General features: G+C 43.5%; 9 protein-coding genes across 9 annotated transcripts; 5 read left to right on the plus strand and 4 right to left on the minus strand.

Annotated features, from left to right (window-relative positions):
* Positions 1-1,347: 1,347 nt before the first annotated feature.
* Bfra_004052 (uncharacterized protein) lies at positions 1,348-5,855 on the plus strand (the record flags this gene model as incomplete). The annotated part of the gene is made up of 4 exons (XM_037334458.1): positions 1,348-1,499; positions 1,558-2,262; positions 2,296-4,020; positions 4,076-5,855. The coding sequence occupies 4 exons, from the start codon at positions 1,348-1,350 to the stop codon at positions 5,853-5,855; spliced, it is 4,362 nt and encodes a 1,453-aa protein (XP_037192992.1).
* Positions 5,856-6,901: 1,046 nt separating this feature from the next.
* Positions 6,902-7,969, plus strand: Bfra_004053 (putative stress response protein rds1p protein; the record flags this gene model as incomplete). Its single annotated transcript, XM_037334459.1, has 1 exon — positions 6,902-7,969. The coding sequence occupies one exon, from the start codon at positions 6,902-6,904 to the stop codon at positions 7,967-7,969; it is 1,068 nt and encodes a 355-aa protein (XP_037192993.1).
* A 431-nt stretch (positions 7,970-8,400) lies between these two features.
* Positions 8,401-8,812, minus strand: Bfra_004054 (uncharacterized protein; the record flags this gene model as incomplete). The annotated part of the gene is made up of 2 exons (XM_037334460.1): positions 8,401-8,482; positions 8,568-8,812. The coding sequence occupies 2 exons, from the start codon at positions 8,810-8,812 to the stop codon at positions 8,401-8,403; spliced, it is 327 nt and encodes a 108-aa protein (XP_037192994.1).
* Positions 8,813-9,818: 1,006 nt separating this feature from the next.
* Positions 9,819-10,328, plus strand: Bfra_004055 (uncharacterized protein; the record flags this gene model as incomplete). The annotated part of the gene is made up of 2 exons (XM_037334461.1): positions 9,819-10,096; positions 10,157-10,328. 2 exons carry the CDS (start codon positions 9,819-9,821, stop codon positions 10,326-10,328), a joined length of 450 nt encoding a protein of 149 aa, XP_037192995.1.
* Positions 10,329-11,516: 1,188 nt separating this feature from the next.
* On the minus strand, positions 11,517-12,133 carry Bfra_004056 (uncharacterized protein; the record flags this gene model as incomplete). Its single annotated transcript, XM_037334462.1, has 2 exons — positions 11,830-12,133; positions 11,517-11,771 (listed from the first exon to the last, which is right to left on the minus strand). Exons 1-2 carry the CDS (start codon positions 12,049-12,051, stop codon positions 11,517-11,519), a joined length of 477 nt encoding a protein of 158 aa, XP_037192996.1. The 5' UTR covers positions 12,052-12,133.
* A 3,486-nt stretch (positions 12,134-15,619) lies between these two features.
* Positions 15,620-16,909, minus strand: Bfra_004057 (putative kelch domain-containing protein; the record flags this gene model as incomplete). Its single annotated transcript, XM_037334463.1, has 1 exon — positions 15,620-16,909. The coding sequence occupies one exon, from the start codon at positions 16,907-16,909 to the stop codon at positions 15,620-15,622; it is 1,290 nt and encodes a 429-aa protein (XP_037192997.1).
* A 1,368-nt stretch (positions 16,910-18,277) lies between these two features.
* Positions 18,278-20,003, minus strand: Bfra_004058 (putative isochorismatase family protein; the record flags this gene model as incomplete). The annotated part of the gene is made up of 2 exons (XM_037334464.1): positions 18,278-19,212; positions 19,478-20,003. The coding sequence occupies 2 exons, from the start codon at positions 20,001-20,003 to the stop codon at positions 18,278-18,280; spliced, it is 1,461 nt and encodes a 486-aa protein (XP_037192998.1).
* An 898-nt stretch (positions 20,004-20,901) lies between these two features.
* On the plus strand, positions 20,902-21,153 carry Bfra_004059 (uncharacterized protein; the record flags this gene model as incomplete). The annotated part of the gene is made up of 1 exon (XM_037334465.1): positions 20,902-21,153. One exon carries the CDS (start codon positions 20,902-20,904, stop codon positions 21,151-21,153), a length of 252 nt encoding a protein of 83 aa, XP_037192999.1.
* A 1,169-nt stretch (positions 21,154-22,322) lies between these two features.
* Bfra_004060 (putative gaba permease protein) lies at positions 22,323-24,661 on the plus strand (the record flags this gene model as incomplete). The annotated part of the gene is made up of 6 exons (XM_037334466.1): positions 22,323-22,407; positions 22,501-22,561; positions 22,693-22,750; positions 22,995-23,169; positions 23,333-23,695; positions 23,805-24,661. The coding sequence occupies 6 exons, from the start codon at positions 22,323-22,325 to the stop codon at positions 24,659-24,661; spliced, it is 1,599 nt and encodes a 532-aa protein (XP_037193000.1).
* Positions 24,662-25,439: the final 778 nt, after the last annotated feature.

Below are 25,439 nucleotides of genomic sequence, written 5' to 3' on the forward strand. Positions count from 1 at the left end.
AAATGAACGTTGATCAATTAAATGACGCTCCGCTGGCCCTCTGGGAGCCACTGCCGTGGAGGCAGACTATATGGGAGTGAAGTACCTGTGTACAGGGCAGGTATCTACTATCTAGAGATTTACGGAGAAGATACCATGTTGCAAGCACGGCGCGTTATTCAAATTGTTTGCCCTTCTTGCCCTTCTTGCCCTTGTTGCCCTTGTTGCCCTAACTCATCATGAACTCGGACACTAGGTGTTACGAATAGGGAAATATGTCACGTGCGAGCTTTCGAGATTGAGTGGATGTTCCCACCCATCGAATCGGGCTTGACAGATACTGCGGATGATCTATTTATTTTATTGCGGGGTTGGTCTTTGATCAAGATCTACTCGCTACCTAGGTATTCATACACCTTCCGCTGCTCTGCTTCCATATACGTTTGATCAATGACATGACTTTAAAGTAGCTAGCTCTTATCAATCTTTTATCTCATCTAATCCGCTTTTCGGCCTATCATCGATAGCAGTAGCTCACTCTCTTGATTTCTTGGATTTGTTAGCGAGTCTCGATTCTTTGGAGACTGGGACTGGGACTGGGACTGGGACTGAAAGTTTCTTGATCAGCTAGTTAGCCGTGCTTACCATATGACGACAGAATACCAAGGAGGGAGGCAGTAGTTCATTGTTTTCAACCTCCTCCTCCTCCTCCTCCTCTTGACCTGGCCAACTAATCAGAATGGAGTATCGCTCATCAGTCTCGGGCACTAGACTTCGGTACGGGCTTAGGGTCCAAAAAGCTTCACTAGAAACAAGACGACCAATTTGACATTTGACAGATGGAAGCTTCAATATACCTGCTACCTACACAGGACAGGTACCTGGTAGCAACCTATGATGAGAAATCGAATAAAGAGGAAAATGTAAATAATCATTCCAACTTCTACCAACAGAACAACGAACAACCAACAGGTGCAATAAAATTTAGTTCGTTTGTATTATTCTGCAAATACTCCTTACACCAAAAAAAATCCATATATTTTATCCAGCCTCTTTAAGATTCTCTTCTATCTTCCTTCTTTCACCACCTTTGTTTTGTCGTCATCAATCAGACACAGATAGCGATAGAAACAATTCTTGGCATACATCAGATCTTGGAAATCCTACTTTGTGCTTTTTTTGTTCCAGTTAAATCTAGAGGGAAATCACCACCACCACCATTTCTTTTTCGGCAAGCTCTCCCACTTTACTGCTTATATCATTGTTACATTTCTACCACCTTGAGAAAACCCTTCACCAATCACAAAAAATATATCACATTGATAGTAACGAAGGGTTTTCGACAAAATCTACGTGCTGTAGAAGAAGATGGCAGCAGGTAGTAATGGAAAGGTGGTGGAAGCCAAACAAAATGGTTTAAATGGCCACACCAAGGCTGTTCCCACTTCGCCGGCAGCAAAGAGCGAAAAGAAGATCAAGAGGAAGAGCTCCGGATTCTTCAGTTTCGGTACTATTACACGGTATGCCATACACGTCTATTGTTTTCCATGCCACTGTCAATTACTAATGAAGCTTCAGGATCTTAACATGGTACTCGATAATTACAATCTTTCTACGATGTCCTGCGAGCCTCGACCTCGTTACAGATACCACTCCTCAAATCTGCAAACCATATTTTCAACTACGATCTGTATTGGTTCCTCATCTCGAACCATATTACAATTCATATGCCGCACCATATGTGAATGCTGCAAAGCCTTATTATCATTCCGTCGACCAGAAAATCATTGCACCTGTAACTGCTCTTGGTATGAAATATGGTGCACCAAGAGTGGCACAGGCACAAGCATATGGTAAAGCTCAATGGGACAGAACTTTACAACCAGAGGTTTCAAAATATCAGAGTCTTGCGAAGGCCAAATACGATCAAACATTGGCTCCACATTGGAACAAAGTCACTGCTGCTAGTGGACCATACCTTGATCTGGCCAAAACAAATGCTGCGCAGACATATCATGAACACATCGTTCCGACTTTCAATATTGTACAGCCATATGCCATTCAGGGCTATGGATACGCAAACGAGTTTGTTGTAGGCACTGGAGTTCCATATACAAAGTGGGCCTTGACTTCGACTGGGGTATTTTTGGATAGAAAGGTCTGGCCCAAATTGAGAATCTTGTATGGTGAGAACGTAGAACCACAATTAGTACGAATTGGAGAGAGACTAGGTAGATATAGGGATGGCAAAAGATTACAGGCTGTGGTAGACAGCGTTGATTCGTGAGTCAGTTAGATGTATCTATTAGATTTTAGCTTACGCAGATTCAGTTCCTCGTCTGCTTCCTTTGCCTCTTCCACATTTTCATCAATATCTTCGTCCATCTCATCCGCGCACGCTACAAGTGCATCCTCGACCTCCATCCCTTCATCAGTTTCCACTTCCTCTACCGAATCACCAGAAAAGACCCCTTTAAGTGAAGATGAGATTAGAGAACATGCTCGAAACGTTGTTGCAAAAGATTTAACAACCTGGCAAGAAAAATTCTCCAAGGCCGCAGATGAAGGTTCCGACGAAATCGATGAGAGAGTGACTGAGATCACCGAGAGATTGGTTCAAAATCAAGCCAACAAAGTAGGATCTGCACTACTCATCGAATTGGAGGAGGCTATTAAGTCGAATCTCGAGTCGCTCAAGTCTACTATAATTTCGATCGTCAACGCCAAGAAAGATACCGAAGAATCTGAAGAATCGCTCAACACTGCTGTCCGAAAAGCAGGAGTTGCAATTAAGGAAAAGGCCCAAGCCGTCCGGACTTGGCGACAAAACTTTGATTCAGAGACCAACTCACTTATTGGAAAATCGGTCAAAGATACGTTTGATATCATTGATCATATAAGGGACTTGGGTTTGCAAGAAATCGGAATGCGATGGGCCTGGACCGATGGAATTACCCATAAAGATTGGACCAAATATCATGCGTTGAAGAGTAAATTTGAAGAATGGCGACTTGATGTTGAGAAAGTCGTCACTGATCATCCTGGTCTTGCGAAAGCTCGAGCAGCCTCGGAAGACGTGGAGAGTAAAGCAATGGGTCTTGCTGGAGATGCAGCAGCTGAATTATCTCGCATCAAGGAAACTGGTAAATGGAAGATATCAACAGGCGATTCCAGCGAAGATTTCAGCACTAAATATGTGCCACCCGCAGTTGAAGTCGCTGGCCAGAAGGTCATAGAAAAGATCAATGAGGCCGCTGATGCTATGGCCGGCACCACACAAGGAACTCTAGAATCTGTCTCGTCAGTAGCTAGTCAGGCGGCTTCATCCATCTCTTCTAGTGTTATTGGCACACCCCAAGGACGTATTGAAAGTGTTAGCTCCGTTGTTGGTGAAAGAGTCGGTAGTGTCTCGCAGCAAGTATCATCATCTATCATTGGCGAGCAACCGGGAGTTGTTAGCCAAGCTTCAAGCAGTGTCCAATCTGCAGGCTCTGCTATTTCTAGTTCTGCTTCCAGTCTTTCAGATGCCGCAAGTTCATCGATATCATCCATCAGCAGTGTAATTTCCGATGAAGCTTCAACGGTATCCAAATCTCTTGAGTCAGCATCATCGTCTATTGCCAGTTCGTTATCAAAGAGTGCAACCGATGCTACCAGCTCCCTGAGCTCATCTGCCTCGGTCGCTTCGAGTACAGCATCCAAGAAAGTCTGGGGTGGAGCAATGGCTGCTCACGTTGAGGCACGACAAATCATTTTTGATGATGTCATTGATGATTCTGACGAAGAAACTTACAGTGAGAAAATACAAAGTATGGCAAGCGTGGCTGGGGATCAATTCAGTGACATGACAAGAGCAGTCAGCGAAGCATTGTTGAGACCAACTAGTAAACAAGGATCGGTGGAGAGTGTAACTAAGCTCGCTGCTGAGCAATATTCTAGCGCTTTGTCTGCCGCAAGTTCGGTTCTATACGGAACGCAACAAGGAACTGGTGAAAGTGTTGCTAGTGTTGCCACAAGTCGATATGCTGATGCCGTTGCTGCGTAAGTTGTTCAATTATCACTCACTATCGTTCTCAAATCCACTGACATTGAATAGTGCAAGCTCCATCATTTATGGCACACCTGCACCAAAGCTGGACTCCGCCGCAAGTTCGGCTAAGTCAGTCTACAGCGATGCATTGTCAAGAGCATCGGATCACTATTTACAAGCAAAATCTGTTGTCTCGGCTCAAGTTTCGGGATCTGCAAAACCAGTTCACCAGGAAATGTTTAGTTCTGTCGAATCTGCTTACACCGATGCCGTCAATGCAGCTAGTTCCAGACTTCAGGTTGCGATTTCTGGCGCATCAACCGCTGTGTATGGCGCTCCCACCGGTGCTATAGAATCAATACAATCAGTAGCCTCATCAAGACTCTCAGAGGGCCTGAAAGCAGCTTCTTCTCAATATGATGCTGCGAAGAAACACATTGGCCCCACACCTACCCCAGCGGCTCAACAACTATTCTCTCAAGCTCAAAATCAATACTACGCCGGTATCGGTCTAGCTCATCTCCGATACTCCGAGTTTCTTGAGGCGGCATCTTCAGCTGTCATGCCAACTCAGACACCATTTCATGTCAGTATTTATGATAAAGCCAGCGCCAGTATTGTCGGGACTTCCACACCAGCATACGAAGCAGCTCTATCTCAAGCTTCACAAGAGTACTCTAGTGCTGTCGCAAAGGCCCAAGCAGGGCTTGACCAAATCATTGAAAAACTATCCAATGTTGCTAGTGATGCTGTACCCGCTGCAAAGTTTACTGATCTCGCATCTTCTCGTTTTGCTGAGGCATCATCTCAAGCTTCTGCGAGCTACGCTAGTCTTTCTTCCGAAATATCTCAAAAAATGAATGCGGTCACTTCTAGCAGCGCAACACCACTTCCTGAATCTCTTGCTTCTGTCGCTAGTGAAAACTGGGAAGCTCTTATTACGAAAGCTAGTCAACAAGTCTATGGATCCCCCACACCATATTTTGTCACAGGCAATTTCCTCTCGAATGTACAACAATATGCTGCACAAGCTACAGACGGTGCAGCGTCTCAATATTCGGCTGTGCAATCTCTTATCAATGAGCTGGTTGTTGGAAAAGAACCCGATTTCACCGAAAGCGTTTATAGTCGATTGAGCTCCGCTTACTACACGGGTGCAGGTGATGCTGTTTCTTCGGCGTCATCTTACGCAAGTCAAGCTTACGCATCGGCTAGTTCCGTTGCTAACTCAATCTTCACCCCTCCTCCTGCAATTGAGGAAATTCTTGATGCTGCTTCCCTTCACCTCAACGAGGCTGTTGAAGCTGCTAGTGCTCAGTATTATGGTACCGAAAAGGGTGCTTATGAAAAGGCTACCGAAGCAGCTGCCTCTGCTTATGCTTCAGCCTCTAGCGCCGCGAGCGAGGGCATATATGGCACACAATCAGGATATGCAGATCAAGCTCAAATTTCGATTTCAAACGCCGCTGCCTCCGCTCAAAAGGCGATTTCAGAAGCAATCTACGGAACACCCACTGGCACTTATGAGTCAGCAACTCAGGTTATAGCAGAGAACTTTTCATCTGCAACTTCTGCGGCTGCAGAATCCTATTCAGCTGCGCAAGCTAAAGTTTCAGAAGCCATCTATGGCCATGAACAAGGTGCTGTGGAGAGTGCGCAATCAAGATTAAATGCAGCAGTTGAGTCAGCACGAGCTAAGCTGACAGAGTTCGCATCATCGGTTGGAGAAGGTGGAAATGAGGCTCTCAGTAAAGCGAGTGAGGGTGTTGAGCAGATGGCTAGTAGTGTGGGAAGTGTTGTTGGAGAGGCCACCCAAGCTGTTGGTGGAAAAAAGGACGAATTGTGATGGAATGGATCGTGATTGGGAGGATTTAGTGAAGATCGTCTAATGAATAATGAGATGGGTTCGGCTGGTAGGTGGGCGTAGGTGGCTTTATACTAAAAATGATGCGTGGAAAGGTTATTATTTTGGTACGGACCTGAGATGTATTAAATTTCCTTTCTGTTTTGCTGTGATGTGTTTACTAGCGGATACTCTTTTAGTTGATTGATATGATACGAGATAAATGATATACAATATACTAAGCGCACGAATTCCAATGTACCAGACTACAATCCAATGACCCAAGACTTCGAGTACTTTTGAATATCATAGCCTTCACACTACCATTATGTTCAATAAATCACCTTTTATCCGAATTGTCAAGTTATGCTGTATGGTATGATTTTCCATCGTGCCTTGGTTGGTCCTATGTTATACCCATAAGACAAAACGTGCTTATTCAAAAATGGAATAGATTTTTTCTATATTCACAAATTTAGTCTCGCCTTGCCTCATCCCAGTATACAACTAAATGTATGTCACTCCGTGCAGAACTTTAACTGTAAGCGATGCGGCTGACTTTGACGCTACGAGCTGCTAACCACTTATTCATTACCTGAAGAGGTAACCCGATTGCAGTCCATGTGGAGAGATTTATTGGTGGTGAGAGGTGATTGATTAAGTGTGCAAACAACATTGCGATTCTATGTAGGATTGTTAAAATGAGCCGATGCTTGTTTTCTTGGGGCATGCGTTACGGATTGTGAAATGGGAAGTCTTTTCGTAGACTGCGGGAGTTGTAATTCGTGGTTGGTTGTCATTACGAAGTTGAGTGGGGGGAAGGTCAGCATAGGTAAGCAAGTTGACGATGATGGTGAGATTTTGGTAATCTGTCGATTACAAGAATGATGTTTGAACTTGAGGTCTGTCATTGCTTGAGCATTACAATGCATATAAGAAAGGTTCCTTCGCCTGATATCAAGACCGGATCTCAGCCTTTCTCGTTGTTTCAACTTAATCACTCACATCACTACTTCATTCACTAAGCTTTTAGCTGACAGATTTTCATGATGCATTCCAAATTTGTCTTGTTGTCTATCCTAGGCTCTACAAGCCTATCAGTTTCCCTTCCAGCATCTCTCAACATCTCAGACCCGTCTACTGGTCCTATACCCAGCGAAACGGACTACTATAGTTCATATCGCGGTAAATCTGCTCCATTTCCAGGGAATTTTACATCACCGATCTTACCAACAGGAAGTGGTCCACCCGGACCCGATGACCTTCTCTTTCAGAATCTTCTAGGAGCAGAATGGGCAGTATTCTCCTTCTATCAGCAAGCCGTGGAGGCTCTAAATACTACATCATTCACATCCATCGGATTCCCAAACACCACCTACGATCGCATCCAAGAAATTCGCGACAACGAAGCTGGTCATCTTCGAATATTCCAAAACTCCATATCCAACACATCGATCAAACCCGGCGCATGCAAATACGATTTTGGCTGGAGCACTGCCATCGAGTTCTTAGAGTTGCAAGTATTGATTGAAGTCTCGAGTATGGCTTTTGCGGCTGGACTCGTGCAGCAAGCAAACTTGAATGTGACGAAAGGTGCCTTGATGGGAATTGGGGAGACGGAGACTCGGCACACTACGTGGGCTTTGATCTCTGTTTGGGGAGCTGATCCGTTTGCCGGACCGATCGATACGAGTTTTCCGTATGCGAATCAAATTCTAGACTCGACGAATCAATTTATTATCGATGGTTCGTGTCCCAGTGCAAATCCCGGGTATCCCTCTCCCAGTCAACATTTGCCCCAATTGAAAACCCCTGAGAATGTTGCTGCTGGAGGGAACTTAACATTTGTGTACGAGAAAGGTAGTAATGGGGCTGCGATGCCGGTCTTTGAAGAGGGGAAAGATTATTATGCTGTTTTCTTTCACGGGTTGGAGATAATATCGGTTCCGTATGATGTTGCTACTAATAGCACGATTTTCCCTTCTGATCTAGAGCTTAAGGGTATAATCTTAGCGGTTATTGCGAATGAGTTGGATGCACCTACGGAGGGATCTGTTGTTGCGGGGCCTGCTTTCATCTTGGAGCAACCAGCGATACTTGCTGCTAGTGGGATATAGGAATTTGCCAATGATACTCGAAGTTTGAATGCTAGAGTTAAGATGGCAAATTTTAGAATGGAATGCTATTTAAAGCAGCATTTGGCGCTTTTGGACGATAGAGCTTTGTAGAATAGAGCGATATCTTGGTAAACTATTATAATTTCATGATACAGCCTGCTTCTGCGGTCTCACTATCGGAGTGATGTTTGTACGTGATTTGAAATCGCCTACTCTATTGTCTCTATTGATAAACAAAGATGTAATTAAGATTAAAGTTCTATGCGGTGTTAGAAATCAAGACGACATATGCAATAGCAATAAGAACGAAGTTCAAAATAACATAGATGAAACAAAATAAGGCTGTATGCCCAGCGGGAGGTGAACCATAATTGTGAAGTCATGTCGCAAGTCTCTGCTGGCTTGGTTGATTAGTTTAAAGTCTTGAAACTCTATAGTGTCTCCTCAATATCCCCAGCCTTCGCAGCTTCACTATCATCGGAGTCGTGCATCTGCAGTCTTGGGTCCCTCCAACTATTACGCAAGCGTCATGATTAGCCACCGCAAGAAATTCAACTGACTAGTAGATATGAGATCTTCAGGAACATTATAGACTTACACAGGTCTCCCCGCATAATCAAAAGTTAGACCCTCAATGCCACTCGATTTTTCCCTTCTCGCTAAAAGCAGTCTACTCCCCTCTTCGTATCTATCACTTCCACTCTCTCTCCTAAATCTTCTCCTAGCCTGTGCATGCTGTGGACTGCGAAGAATAGCTTTTCGAGGTCCAAGGTCTTTCCAATTTCCAGGAATGGGAGGAGGTGAAACCATTTCGGCCTCCAGACGAGTGAGACAATTACCCATCGTGAATGAAAAATGAAGTAGCCTTATTCAACGACTATAATCGTCGAAAGACACATCGATAGGTAGTATGTGTTGTCGTTATCAACTCAACAACTGAAGATACAGAGGAACTCCATCTGGTACACAAAGAACAGACACAAAGATTTTCGGGACACAATATCAACCACGAGGTGACATCAAGAGCAGATTACTACCCACTAACTTGATGAGCGAAATTTCACACGGAGGTCTTACGACTCTTTACCATTGTAAAATGTGAGCCAGCAAGAGAGGATAAAAGGAGACGAGAGCCCAGCAACAACGAGAGAATCACTTCCAATCTCGTTTTATGCTGTTGTCATGCTAATAATAAGTCGAATTCGGGGATGGTCGTAGAACCCCGGATTCTGGAAGGTAGATAAAAATGGCCATTGACTGCAAGCCGTGTTAGGCTTCATACTGTGGCAATACCAATTTCAAGATATTCAAGAAGAAATGGCTTAAATACGATATTCCTATTCGTCAACAGTCTTATCTGCCTCTCCAAAACAAACTCATTATCTACGCCACGTTTCAATTCATGGAATGAACTTGCAAAATAACAGAAACAATTAAACATTTTCTATATATAAAAGTTTTGGTGAGATTTAGGATTTGACTGCCCCGGAATGCAGGGTTGTCGGGTCATCGGTCATTCGCCAAAGCTTAACTTTAAATCCTACCCCTTCATCCACAAGGCGAATTTCAGTATTTCATGGTGAGTATTTCATCATGAAGGATTCTGTTTCTGCGCCCCAAACATCATACAAATTTCGGCTTGATCGTGCGAGAGAATCCTACTGTAACGTCGTCGTACGACATGTTAGATTACGTATTCAGCTTCCAGGATATACATAAGATGGAAAGCCCTCCCAGCTCAGAGTTGTAGACGATTGTTCACAATAACTTAACACACATTCAATAACTACCCAAGTGAAGAAATTCTTCTGACCTAAAAATACGGCTGAGAAACATATGATATATCGCAATGTCGAACTTAGTACTTCTACAAGTGCCTCACTCACCCGGCCCAAAACACAACCGAAGCTCTTCAGTTTATTCTCGCAACTCTTGTGATTCGACTTTCTCCGCCTACACTGGCACCACTCTAGCTGCAGAAGTATGTCCCACAACAATTCGAGCCCGGGAATCGCGATTGAGCTATTCAGGTCCATGTGATGGGACGGTATTTTATATTTACGATAAACCACTGCCACCACTGCCACAGGAAGCTCTTGTTCAGAAACAGAAGCCTTTGCCTCCGTTGTAAGTATACCAACTTGGATTAGTGATTCGATAATAGCATGCTAATTTCATGTCAATTAGACCCCCCAATATGTCTCGTCGCAGATCCCATCAAAACATGAGAAATGCAATGTCGGAACCTAGGAACGATACCATATACTATGACGAGAAAGAGGTGTATGTCCACAACCCGTTCAGTGATGAGAAAGTAGTGCTGGTAGAAAGCTGGGATGATAAGGAAAAACGATTGTGAAAAGGTCCAATCAACATTGCATGAATAGCATGGTGGTTGTGCTGTGGGAATCACGACTGGATACCCAGAGATCTTCTAGACGTCGATGTACATAATTCGGAGAGCGGGGCACACGGTCTTTTTCAGGGATATGAGGGCGGAAATCAGGGTCTTCCGCGTAAAATATACTTTCCGGCGTTGGGTCTGTGGTGGGGGCATATGCTTGGAGCACTAATTGTCTTGGGATAAGAAAATGCTTGGTCTTGCTAAAATCTTCATTTCTTACTTAACGTATGAATAATAGCACATTATTATCAACGTTTCCTCTTTCGTTGAAGAATTCGTTCTTAATCTCACTTCGGGATCTCTACTCTTCGAAAGCTAGATGTGAAATCATCCAGTAAATTATCGTCTTAAACTACCTAGGTCCTCGCCGTTTCTACTTACTTCCCACTGATTCCCATCACTACCCTGAACAGACTTCTACTAGACAGATGTTGCAGAGCAGAGTTTCTCATGCTCTTCGCCGAGGCAAAGTGATAGAAGTGAACCTCTATGTTTCAAATATTCATCGATCTCGCATCTTTTCCACTAATTTCACGTCTAATCCCCGATCATTCTGAGTTGATCTGCTTTGATTCTCGTTTATTATCATTGTTTTGAAGGCAGTTGAGGTCCGTGAGGAGCCGAGAAATGGTGTTGTTGGACCTTTCGGTTGCCCCCTTGGTGATTCCTTTTTTTCGTCGTTCCCTGGTGTTGATGAGCTTATTAGACAGACCTATATCGACACATGATGTCCTCTGTCTTTCGCCTTGAAATGTTATTAGGTCGAGAGGTTTGGCTCTCGAGAGACGAGGGGTGGCGGCTGAGGATTAGATGTCAGATACACTTCTTGCATTGTCAGCTCATTTCTATAATTCAATTGCAATTTCTAGGTCGCTTTGGGGTATGAATAGTTCCAGCCCAACGATGAAGTGTTGGTATTAGATTTCTTGCGTTGCGACTTGACTGATCTTTGATGCATCATGTGTCTCAGGTCAGATTTTGTTCTCAATTTGTTTGATTCTTACGACTTCTGAAATTTTCGTTGATCGATTACATTCTACTGTCCCGTTATTCCAAAATTGATACTGCCTCCCAGCACTTCCTCTAACTCATCGCTCCTTCAACCATTCTATTTTCTAAAGTATCTTTCATCCACAGCACCCTTCAGAGACTCGAAATTTCAGTTGCATGTGACCACTCATCCTCCAATTCCTTTAACCTTGCTAAGAACTCTGCCCATGATTCCCTTGTCGCATTGGAGTCGAATTCAATCGTGATATTCTCACTTCTCCCATCATTAACTCTTCCACCCATCGCATCTGGAGAATCGATTCCACATTTCTTCAACTCAAACGTATTTCCGAAAGCAGCTTCAACTTGATTGATAGCACGAGTGACTTCTTCTAAAGTTTTGAATGCCTAAATAGAACTATTAGTAGACGAATATCTTCATCAGTGAGACAACGAGAAGACTCACAAAGATACGATTTGGACAATCGCCCCGAGCATCGCTATTCTTGAGTACTGTTACCCTTAGATGCCATATTGGAGTTGTTCCCTCGGAATTCTGCTTCCAGAGGGTATGGGCTCCCATGTTCTCATGGGGGAAGTCGACTTTTTGTCCATTGCCATGTAACTCTTTATCACTGGCATTCATAATATCCGAGTAGCCTCGCATTCCAGGTCCAGGGCGTGTCATTGTGGTTGTATTTGCGATGCGATATGAAGATTGTGGTATTGAGGTGTATTGTTTGTATTGTTTTGATAGTTTGTGAATCGATAATACTTGTTCGGTGCGGGCATGAAATTATCTTTGCACCTAGCATCAAAGACTTATATATATAACAAGTTAGAAAATCGAGTGAGGCGTCATGCTTAGATGCTATTATCAATGTGACGCGAGAGTGCGAAGCCACTTCAACATTCGTGGTCGGAATAGTTTCATTGACCTATCGGGTAGTTTCATCGTGGCTGGGTTTGAAGGAAATCACACCACTGGGCTTACAGCATGTGAATTTTTGCTGTACCTGCTGAAAGCAACCTGTTTTCATGCGTATATGACCTGATTTTCCAGATCCCATCGCCGATTGCAATAATTGTGCTGTGAGTGTGAAATCAAATCATGTGAAGCCAATGGGCTTTTCAATGCATATCAAGTATGTAGCCGCGGCTGTGTCACATAGCCAGTTCTAGAAACTGAACAACGCCACTGAGGAAGGGATTGAAAAATTGAACATTGACACTGATCAACTCATTCTGCACACTTTCATCGAGCATTCGATCGTGACTTCAGAATTGTTGAGAACTTCGACGCCACTTTGATGGGTGAGCAACCTGTTATTCGTGGCGTCGGAGCTGGGAGTGTTTGACCATTCGCAAGTCAATTTCTCATGCGGCTGTCAGGATATCGGTATATCAGGACACATCAAAGCTTAAATTGTCAGTTGAAATGAAACAATCGAACAATCAATCCGTATATCGTCACAATTGTTACTTTTATGTGTTTGGATTCAATAGAATTGTTTCGAGGAGATGATTGGACGCATTAGGTTAGCGAGCGGGTATTTGGCGGGGTAAAAGATTCTCCACATAAGTTTTGGACGACTTCCTTTCTCTCCTTCTCAACAACGATGGCGGGGTTACGACTGTCCCTTAAAGCTCATGTTGTGCTTACACTTCTATGCATTGTATAGATTATAATTGATTGAGAATTGATTTTCTCAATGAGGTTAAAAAGATCTTGCATTGTCATTAGTGTGGCATTGCTTCCCAAAGCTGTAATCTTCCTCCACACGCGTATAGTCAACCATACCCACCAAAACACTCTTGCTGGAGTCAACATGTGTCGGAAACTCGCGATTTTAATGGTGCTTTTCCTCAGATGCGATGGGACTCAGACGATGTTCTCGATGTTCGTGGTTTTTGGCTTTTGATGTCGCAGCCAACAAATTGCGCTGACATATTACGCGGACAACGTTCCTCGATTTACCTAATTCAGATCTCCAAACCATAGCCCTAGATGTTCAAGATCATCTAGTGACTCATGATGAGACTTATGATAATGTCAGGTCAAAAAGAAACTTCGGGAGTCTCAAGTCTACGAATCTGAATTCGTTGTTGTTTTGACTCTGTTCACATCGGTTCAGGAACAAATTGAGAATAAGTCGAGAACGATGTATAAATAGACCATATACTCAACTTACCCTTCGAAACAATGCTTTTTGCCCTGACTATAAATACTGGATCATCGTACAGTGATCTGCATGTCTCAAAACCCAAGAATCTCAGACTCTTGCAATAACACAACTAAACATGGACATTGCACAAGAACTCTGCGTCATTGACGAGACATTCCACACAGTATGTGGCCACGTCATCACCAGAATCAAGCATGAACATGAACATTGCCGAAACTTCGATAGAAATCCTTACGTCGAAGGTCAATATATTGACTGCCAATGTAGAGCCTATCACTTCAATCAAGCCACAGTCCTCGACTCATCCTGTAAGTCATGCTTGAATCCCGAGACTGATGCTGTTATTAAAGAATGGAGGTCTGACGCGGAAGCAATCACACCCGCCGAGATCCAATCTCGTCGGGAGTTTTGGGCACGATACACTGAGGAGCAAAGAACACTTTTCGCAAGACAGGAGATTTTCGAACTCGATGCCGAGACTGGCAAGGAAGCCTACGAAGTAGGACTGCAGCTTCATAACGAGGGTGCAGATGAGTTGACCGAAGAGATACTCGATAGATTGGCTTTGAACTCCATCAGACTTGACAGAACCCGAAGCTGGTACGTCGCACAACAAACTTACCACTTCGGACAGATCAGAAGAGGCATCCCGGATGCTGAGCTTGAACATTTGTACGATGAAACGGATCCCAACCCCGCAATTCTTGCACCAGTCCTCCCAGCGGATATCCCAGATGACGAAATCTGTGGAATCTGTCGCCAATCCTTGCATGTCCCGGGAGTCGGTGGGCTCACAGGCCTTCGTCGGGTCTTCTGCGGTCTTCATATTTTCCATCATGATTGCATCCTTCCCTGGTTCCGAGAAGGAAACCCGGATACCGTCTCATGCCCCGCTTGCAGGGCCTCAAGAAACGTCATCATCCCGCCAGACTTTTTTGACATAGTTCCTCTCTAGTAGCCAGAGAAGTCAATCCTCTCCTACTCTTCCTACTTACAATTTTAACATTACACACATTATTCAATTAAACATTTTTCGTTTCCGACCCTCTCGTGCCCTACGTGTGAAACTCCAATTAACAATCATATTTCCAGACGCCTAATTCTCAAAACCATGTTATTACGATCTTTATATGCTATATCCTTCAATTTGGCGACTGCCATCTTCCGAACCCTTATATGATCATGAACATTTCAACGCTAACCAGCATCTACAAAAGCAGCGCTTCAAAACTCCCATGTTTCTCCTCTCCTATCCTATTCTAACCCCAGGATGGAGACTCTTAAAGATGATACCACATGAGAGATATCGCTTCAATACATATGTTAGCCAATAGTTGTTAAATCGAGTCAGATTGTTTAAGGTTGGAAGCCAATCAAAACTCCAAAATAAAAAATATTATTCCCCTACACAAATCCCTCATAAAATTGGGTACTTGTGCAGTGTCTTTCTTGCTTCAATTTTAACCAACAAGTAATAAGGTTATAATAATATTAAGAATAGCTTTATATTGCAATTTTAATTGAATATTACAACTGTTCTCATCCTTCCCATCCTATTCTGAGCCGCCAGAATCCCACCATATTCTGGGCAAAAGAATTTCCCCATCCTACCTATCCTTAATTCAATGATAGGATAGGGTGGGAGTTTTGAAACGCTGTCCAGGTAACGAAAGTTCATCTATTTCATATTCGACCAGCTCAGCATACTAGTGTAAGTTCAAAGGATATGGCATTAGTGGACATACACGATGTAGAAGCAAATAGTAGCCACGGTGGTACTCGAAACTTCGAACACACGAATATATATCACAGCCATATCACTCTCCGATGTACCAAGTTGTATCAATTTGTATCTCGATTGTCTTTGTTGTCTCTGTTGTCCCTAATCGTGCATCGCATTCTGTGGTGATAAAGCGAAAGTATTACAAATGCTCCCCAATGACAACTTTAGAAATTATACAGACCTGAGAGCCAGCTCACATCTTACTCTGATTCTCGCACAAAATCCGCGTAAAGATAAGACAGTCCTCGTCTATTTTTTCACGTAAATCTTCCATCTCAGCCTCACACCTAGTCAATGATAATCCTCCACCCATCACCAAGCGTCTCATTCCTAGGGCCAAGTCCACCCCAAATCATAAATTGTTTCGTGCCCGTCATCGAGCTACCAAAATAACGTCTACTAGTCCAAGCTCCACCTTTCTCTTCATCTGCGCCCACCTCTATTCCGCTGATTTGGAGACGAGACCATTCTCCTCTATGGCTATCCACACCAGGCAGCTTTTCTCGTACAACGTCTTTCACCTTTGCGCCAGAGTATTGCGCCGGCGGGAGTTGATAGATCCAAATGTCCGAGAATTGTTCCTTGTCATCAGAACCCAAAGCCAACAATAAATAATCCCTACCATTTCCGGTGGTGATGAAATGCAAAACTGCAGAATCGCGAGGTGATGGAATTTCAGATGGATTGCTCGTGCTGAAGTCCAATGTCTCCCATTGACTATCACTCTTGAGATCGTTCATATGACCTTGGGCCAAGTCCTTACTCACGTCATCCAGAGTTCCACCAGTAGGGTATTCCAGGAAGTCGATTTGTCCATGAGGCATCGCATCTGTAGATTTTTCAGAATATCCACTGTACCCCAATCTCCATAATTTTCCTTGTCCGCATGTGAGATTAATTCCAGATGTTGGTGACCCTGGAGGATCTGGTAGTCTGCTCCACTTCCCTTCATCCAAATAAAATGCCCAGAGATCATTCAGACGCACTTGATCAGACGATAATCCTCCATAGATGAAAATGACAGACCCGTCAGGACTGGATGTGCTGACGTGTTTCGTTCGCGCAAATGGAAATGTGGTGTCCGGAGGAGGATCTAGAAATGTCCATTTTGATGATAGTGGGTCGAATACCCACAATCGACCATTTTCTTCCAAAGGCTTCAGATTATCAGAAGGACTTTCACTACCGCCAAATACGAAGAAACGATTTCGAGCAACGGTTGCTGAATGAAATGTGCGAGCTAAAGGTACAGGTGCTGTATTCTGTTCTCCATCTCCGACTGCTGGTATGGATCGCAAAACTGCAGTCGTGGTATTCTCATCAGTTGAGACGTGAAGTTCAAGGACATCATTAGTCGAAGATTGGGAATTTGAATCCTCAGAACCACCAAAAACATATGCTCTATCACTAATCACCGACAATGTATGTCCATATCGTGGTAATCTATCGGTGGTCGTCACATGTTCGAGATGTCCTTTCAAGGGTAGTGTTGATTTAGACAGATAGTATGCCGCGACACCTCCCTCAACTGCTGTTTCGACACCGTAAGCGGCGGCAGTTACGATAGCTGGTTCCATTATGATCTTAGAGTAAATTATATTTGTTCTACTCGAATTAATAAAGTTTGTTGTGTTGTGACTTGAAGTTGTGGTTGGAGGTTTTGCCACTGGAAATGACGTAATGATCGTCGCGGGCCAGGAACGTCCCTTAACTTGCTAAAAGCACACTTTCGTTACCTAGGCTCACATTTCCTCATGGCCAAGGCGGCAAAAGTGCTGATCACGTGCCTATATATCCTCAGGAATATGGTCTATATATCTAGGCTTTGAAAAAATCAAGAATGAGAATCAACCATATATGAGAATCCCTTGCTTATGGAACTCTGGCGTGTAAGTGGACCAAACAGAAACACAGCGGATGAAATTTGAAATATAAACACGAGCTATTGTCCTATCTCTTGGCAAGCTTTCTAGAGTTTGTTTTGACAAAGAACAAAGAGATGAAGGCATGATCTTTACTTACTATATTACACGAGTAGCCAGATAGAACTATGAACAGTCATCGTACGCGGTGCTATCGTACCAACAATATTGAACTCCTTTGACTATTCCGCCCTGCTCGAAAAATTAGACAACTGGGCAATTATGGAGAAGGATTAGACGAAAATTCAAGGAAGATAAAACGTGTGCTAGCACCAAAGAAGAATGAAATAGTCATAATGTTACAACAAGCTAATTTATTACGTTGCCAATACTCAATCAAAAAGAGAGTTGTTGAGATTGAAATATGATCCTCCTTGAGATATATAGTTTGGCAAGTAAAAGTACTTCTGACTGGACTGCCCTGGCTTTCGGGTTATCCTGGAGAATGATTTCAATAGTTGACGATAATATGATAGTAACTCCTCGATACTAATGACTAGATTTCTTCAAATTTAAATTCAGAGTGTCTATCTCAAAAGCGGCCGGTAAATTTTTGTGTAGTGTGAGATTCATTTTAATGCTATACTACTACGAACATTCCAACTTTCACTCCTTCACGAGCAATACTAACGCTGGCCAAACCGACCTCACTAAGCTATACAAGAGGGTCAAAGAAGCAAAATAACTAAGGTAAAGAGCATCCACCTCCACAATTCGAGCCTCCTACAAAATGCCATTGCTAGCAGCCCCAAGTTAAGCAAAGTTTCCTCACCTCGGGTCTAGCTCAACGCCCCAGTTTCCAAAAACGATTCCCTTTCCGCTGCATTGCCGACACTTCCTTTCTTCGTTTTCTTTATTTCCATGTCTATATTTGCGATATCTTAGTACGAATCATCTCGCCAGTCGTTGGTTTGACAAGATCTTCTAAAGGCCTTCTTACAAAATTAATAAACACCTCAAAGCACATCGAAATACACCAATAATCAGCGCTGTAACTCGAAAAGGATTTCGCTGAAAGTCATATCATGTAACTTGCTTGCCACTTAAGTAGTTAGGCATCTCGTCACTTTCCTCACTGCTGTTGTCTCCGTAGTCGAGTAGAATAGTTTTGCGTTTCTTGGATTTGTTACGGGTGCGTGTGGAACGTCGCGAATATTTATTCCTTTCATTCTGCACATGAGCTTCCCCTGATACCGCGTTTCCATGTTCCATGATTGACTCAGAGTCAGACATTTCCGAGTCTTCTCTTCCTAAATCGGAAGATGGATTGTCACTGATGAAATCCTTCGAGGCAGCTTTGAAGTGTTGTGCCAATTTTGGTTCTGGTTTGGAAGCCTGGAATCCATCCTTGTGTTTCTTCAGAACCGACCCAGCCCCCAGGCCATTCAGAACATCTCTTACGGTTGTGACAGCGCCAAAGATTCCTCCTTCTTCGGTAATCGATGCGACAGCACTTTTATGATTTTCGAGGACGCCGGCGGCACATGCGTCCTTCACCAAGACGCAATCAAAGTTGTTATCATTGGCATCCCTCATTGTACTCGTTACACAAACGTCTGTTGTTACACCACATATAATCAGATTCTTGATACCTTTGATATTGAGCATAAGCCGGAACTCTGTGTGTTGGAAAGCGCTTCGACCTGGCTTGTCAATAATTGGCTCATTTGATCGAGGCGCCAATTCATCGATAATCTCATGACCTTTCTCCCCACGGATCAAAAGACGTCCCAGTGGGCCGCGATCACCGATACCAAGTCCAGATGAATTGTTCTTTGAACGGTACCTCTCACGCTCGGAAAGGGTGGACAAATCAGGCCGATGGCCTTCACGCGTGTGGTAAATTGGATATCCTTTGGCTCTGCAAGTGTCGAGAAGTTTTCGGATGTTGGGAACAATATCGAGGATTGGTTTATTGTCAATGTTCTGCTTTGCCAGATATCCCTCAGCAGAAGCAACTATACAATGGAATAAAGTTAGTAAGTACACGTAAATTTAGTTTGTATCCATGGTAAAAGTATTTGGAGTCAAATCTGAGGAGAGAAGTTGGGAGTCTTTGAGCTCTTTCTTCGAACCCCTCCACAAATAACAAATACTATGCAGGATTCGGTATCGGTATACTCCCTAAGTAGTACATGCGTATGTAAAGGGGGTGTTGTGATATACCTCACATGGATCATGCAAGCCTAACAACAGAAGAAGAGAAAAGAATTCAAGACTTACAATCTTTCTGCATGTCAATAATGACTAGCGCCGTGGTGGATCTCTTAAGTGTACCGTCATGAGGCCACTTGTAAGGTATGGCCTGTAGCCTGGTGTGTCTTTGCGGACACACCACAGCAGGACGATGTTCGCCTTCAGTAGCTCCTCGTTCTTGTAATGCAGAGGGAGACATTCTGAAAGTTTGGCAGTGATTTTGTATTGAAAGTGAATGTGGTGGGTTTCGATGGAAATTGAGAATTTTTGATATGAAAGAAGATCTTTTGGATTTAACAGCTTTGATATTTGCTGCAGATACTGCTGTCGCTGCTCGAGTTTTGATTTCGAATTTTAACTCATCGATTTCGTCGTAAATCTTCTCTGAGGTTACTGATGCATCACCGTTGGTATATACTTTGGAAAGAATTTGAGGAGGTTCAACAATTGGAAGAATGGCGGAAGAATTGGTATGAATGTTGATTGACGAAGGAGTGTTTTGTGAAGATGAGATGATTTGTTGATAAAGATTTGGTCCATTTGGTCCTTCCATTTTGAAAATATCTTATGTAGGTGTCAACGACTAAGCAAAGCCCTACTAAGCATAGGTGCTTATTCGACCAAAGTTGGATTCAGCCAGATGAGGAAGGAATCACAGACTGAACCAAGAGAGTATCTTATAATCAAGCTGAAAACAACAAACAAAAAGATGGTAGGGGATAAAGATGTTGAAGAAGAGATGGGTTATGTATACGATATCAATTTCACTTATTGATTGATACATATCTTGATCTGACAAACTTCTTCAATTTGATAGGCCAAGTCAAAAGTCCGATCATGCACTGACTGCAGGTACAGCTGGATCTTGTTCCTGCCACGGGTACCTACGAACATAACCAAAGTTCATGGCGTAAAACTTCAAGTGAAGCAATCATCATTTACGGCTCATTGCAGGCATAAAGTCATGCTGGCTTTGATTGATTCAATTGACTAAGAATGAATCTCCGTGGAGTATCAAAAGAATTTGACGAGTCCCAACTTCCCTTCCTTGAAATTGTATTACGACATTTACTCATCCAAGTCAGTCGTCTATTTGGTCAGATTCTGCACAAGCCTGCTCTGCTACCTACCTGCAGTGCAAAAATCCGGGGTAGTACATGCGGGAATCTTGCAGATTCTGGAATGGGTGTACTAGCCCAGCCGATACTTTGGTCCTACTAAATTGTAGATCAGTACATGTAGTACAAACCAGAATTTCGGATTAGTGTAGAAGGGGGGGAAAAAATAATCATCGAATGAGTTGTTGGGCGGTGTGCAGGTTGCCGTCTCGTTTCACCAGAATGAATAATGGAAAAGAAGAATGGCGCTGGACCTTGCGTAGGTCCCATGTAGATATCCGACGGAAGAAAAAGCCTGCTGAAGCAATTCCCTTTTCCTTTTTCCCCGCGGCGATGAATCTTGTGGGGCCGAGAAGAACAGCAAATATTCAGAGCGTCGAGAAGGGTGCTCTTCATACGAATTGGTCAGCTCAACAGCTTGAGCGGACAGGCTCCAACATTGAAGCTCAATATTGGACGCTGGCAACATTGTTGGCACTCGCCCGAACCCAAAGAGCGACGGGCTCAAAAGGAATGTTTCGTGTACATTTTCAATATATTCAGCACAAGAGACAACGCGTTGTCTTGATGCCGATGGGCAAATGATGAGACTCGGCCATCTTCGGTCAGAGGTATGCAACATCCCTCTCGATTTGTTCGAAAACAATCAATCAATACTTCCCTGCAATTGAATCGTGTTACGATGATGAATTTCTATCACATTTCAAATTTGTATCTAATAACCTCGCAAGTCGGACTTCAAGGGTAAGGAGGCAGTTCTCATTGATATTGAATAGACCTGAAGTCGTACATCAAGGCTAAACCACGTTATGGCTTCTGCGGTGTGTCTTGCTTGTAGATTGAGGCGACCGAGGAGGTTTTCCGATTCGAAAGGAGTAACATCATAACCAAGATTCCGGGCAGTACATTTCCATTCATATATCTATATGCAAGAAAGCAAGCAGGTTAGAGGCCGACGAAGCCAGTGGTAGTACCGTCTTTTTTGTAAGATTACTATATCACGAGAAAATAACGAAACGTAATAAGTTTATGTTGATGAACAACGGAATAAAACGCTTGAAAAAGATCGTCTTGTGGAGAGTATTGCGGGCAAGCCACAGATAAGCCTAAAAAATTATCCTAGCATCGTTTGCCCCGGACCAATCCATTCCTCAACCATGACCCCATCAACCAGATAATCCAACGCTCATCGAGGAAAATATTCCTCATTCTTCATTCTTTTCTCCGATACGGCGATTCAAGACAAGGTGCTAGATACAAACATGCATAAACGAAGCACCATCATGGGTTTGCCGGAGGTGACCGTGATAGATGACATATTGATAGCAGATTGATAGAGAGATTGCTATCGGATACAAATGACAAGATAGAAATTCATATCTTTCTCAGCTTTTGTATCTCAATGACATCCCACACCACAGTCCTAGTTAGCTAAGTCAATATCATTCGACGAGGGAAAAGTCTAACATGGCTATTTCGCAATCACCCCGGCAGTTGTAATGTTGCATCAAAAGTTGCGTCCCCCCCATCCAACTGCTTCTCATACCCGTCAATATGATCCCGATAAGGTATGGATTTCTTGCAAGATGTTCTGGATGAGTTTATAAATACCTTGGGTTGTATCCTCGGACATATGTCTCTCCACTCCTTAATCAACAGTACAACATATTTTGGAAATTGCCACTGCCTTGTTCCAAAGCTGTGGTATTGGATATCTTGACCTCGAGTATCTGCATTCCATTGTGAGGAACAAGATGAAAGAAGAAGGAGTTGTGGGAAAAGTCTTCCCTCCTGGTGTAGCTGAAGATGCTGCCCTAGAAAATATGGGTTATCGTCCAGGTAAGTTGATTTCCTCATGTCCTTATTATCTAGCTGGCCTACTATCTACACATGGCGTTATTTTTTATCATCTGCTGATAAGCATAATTTCAGAGCTCAAGCGATCATTCGGTCTTTTGGGCATGATTGGCTTCTCCTTTTCCATTGTTACGAGGTGAGTGTTCTTCTGCTTATGCTGTGCATTCTCTAAATCCCAACACCGGTGATCGGCACCAGCGCTGCAACCTTGGAGCAGAAAAACGTGGCAAGATGGGACGCTTAACGCTTGCTAACGGCTTCTTGCAGTTGGAGTGCCCTCGGTGGTGTGCTTGTCACAGGTGTCAATGCTGGTGGTCCACCGGTGGTGAGTAACCTTTCACATTTCTCATTCAGATCTTACCATGCCTCCAAATCCAGGCTTAATTCTCCTATCTATGGGTCGATTTTGAGAATCTTAGTCGATTCTCGAGGATGTTCATACATTGCACTGCGCTGGTATTGCGACATAGCCCCAAACATGTTCCACGACGTCCGAGACATGTGAAGTTGTCAAGAATGACAAATTTTATCTGCTATACGACTCGAACTAACATTATTTGTTTACGCAGATGATTTGGGGCTGGGTAGGCATCAGTCTTGTCTCCCTCTGCGTCGTCTATTCCATGGCAGAAATGTGCTCTGAGTACCCCGTTGCCGGAGGTCAATACTCATGGGTCTACATTCTCTCACCGAAATCGGTGAGGAGACAATTCTCCTATCTTACGGGATGGTTCATGATCATCGGTCAGTCATATTCTGTCTCATCATATTAGCATTGAATCCTAGTTGTACCTGAGATAAAAAGTGATACCAAAGAAGCATCTCATGACCTTCCATGAAACTTAACCCCATGTTCCCTGTTATTCATGGCAACGATCATGACTGACGTTCTGTGGTACACGTATAGGTATTCTTGCCATGGGCGCAACGAACAGTTTCATCGGCGCAAATTTTATCCTGGGCCAAGCGAATCTCGTTAATCCATCCTACGTAATTGAGCGGTGGCACACGGTCTTGGTAGCCTGGGTAGTGACTCTCATTGCAACGTTCATCAATCTATGGGGATCGAAGATTCTTGACAAAGTATCTACGGTTGCGCTTTTCTTCAACATTGCGTCGTTCATCGTGACGATTGTCACTATTTTGGCATGCAATACCAATAAACAAAGTGCCAGTTTTGTCTTTCAAGACTTTCAGAATTTTACTGGCTTCGGAACGGCTATGGCTGGTATTATTGGAATACTACAGCCGGCGTTCGGCATGTGTTGTTGTAAGTGTTTCTTACCACGCTGCCTTTCTCATGGCATCATCTACTATCTCCGCAAATTGCTTCGACTTCATTTGATTCACCACCAGGCTAACACGAGGTGACCAACTAGATGATGCGCCATCTCACATGACCGAGGAACTAAAAGATGCTTCCAAAGAAGCTCCTCGCGCGATGGTTCTCTCCGTCTACATTGGAGCCATCACAGGTTTCATCTTCTTGATCGCTGTTTGTTTTTGTGTTGATGATATCGATGCTGTTGCTAACACATCTACTCTGGTTCCTCTGATTCAAATCTACGCCGATTCAACCAACAGTCACATCGCAGCATGTTTCCTAGCATCCATGATCGTAGTCATCAACGTCGCATCTTCCAACGCACTGCTTGCGGAAGGAAGTAGAAGTCTTTACGCATTCGCTAGAGATCATGGACTTCCATTTTCGAGCCATATCAGTAAAGTGAGCGCCAAGCATCAAGTTCCCGTTGTGGCTATCATTATTGGAACCATAGTGCAAATGGCATTTAACAGCATTTACTTTGGGACAGTAACAGGGTTTAATACTGTAATCGCCATTGCGACAGAGGGGTTTTATCTTTCATACGCTATGCCTCTTCTCGTGCGCATAATATCTCATATCAATGGATCGCATCGGCAACTTACAGGTCCATGGGCAATGAGACCAGTCGTCTCATTACTGGTTAATGGGGTTGGCCTGGCGTATTTGCTTTTCGCATGTATTACTTTTAATTTCCCATCGGTGTATCCGGTTACGAGCGAGAATATGAATTATACTTCAGCGGCTATAGGTGTGATTATGATGGTAGCGGCGGGAACTTGGGGGACGACTGCTCGAAAGAGGTTTTCCGGGCCAGAGATTGAGGTTGTAGATGTGGTGACGGGAGTGGAGAGGACAGATTCGGATGAGATGAGTAGAAGGGAAAAGAGGGAGGAGAAGAAGAGTGGATGAGTAGAAGGGGGAAAGATACGGTAATGATATTGATGGATGATCACAGAGAGGAGATGATAGGAAATACACGAGTCACCTTTGGGCGCATTTAGGATTTCCTGTAGGTCTGATTGACGTAGACTAATTCCTGAATGCTATTGATGCCCAACAGTTAAACATTTGAGATGGCTCCTCGCGCCATCAAAAATATTTACATCATCTCTTGACTCGTGACCTTGTCACAGGGTACATTGAAAATAGAAACAAATCTTACATTTGGAAACGTTAATGCGATCAGATATAACTCCAGATTATGATTGGCTCTGATAATTTAGAAGTGGGATATCGTGTCAATGCGAGGATTTGCCGGGTGAAGGCTGGGATTGAGATTATAGGATCAAAGATCGGAAATTTCTTTGTGAGAAAAACAAATGTTATCGACGCAATCTTGTAATATACCTACCTAGCAAGCCTAGGTAACTACAAGAAGTGTAGAGATGTGATTTTTGGAAGGCATTTTGAGGAATTTGATGCGGTCCTTGCCTCACCTAACATGCCCCCCCCCATGACTCGATCCACGTGTAAAATGGAAATGATCAAAAAATGGCCAAACGGAAGTGCAAACGGAAACACAAACGCAGGGAAAAGAAATGAATATCAAACAAAACATATGTGCAATGTTTCTAAGAAGAATTTGCCGGGCTCGCACCTGGCTGTCGAATGATATTAGACTCGTTGAAGCAATATTTTCAACCGCGCATTTCGTATATACTATTACCCTTCATATCAAACCCTTCCG

The sequence above is a fragment of the Botrytis fragariae genome (assembly GCF_013461495.1).
Source record: "Botrytis fragariae strain BVB16 chromosome Unknown tig00000050, whole genome shotgun sequence".
In the NCBI taxonomy this organism is placed as follows: Eukaryota; Fungi; Ascomycota; class Leotiomycetes; order Helotiales; family Sclerotiniaceae; genus Botrytis; species Botrytis fragariae.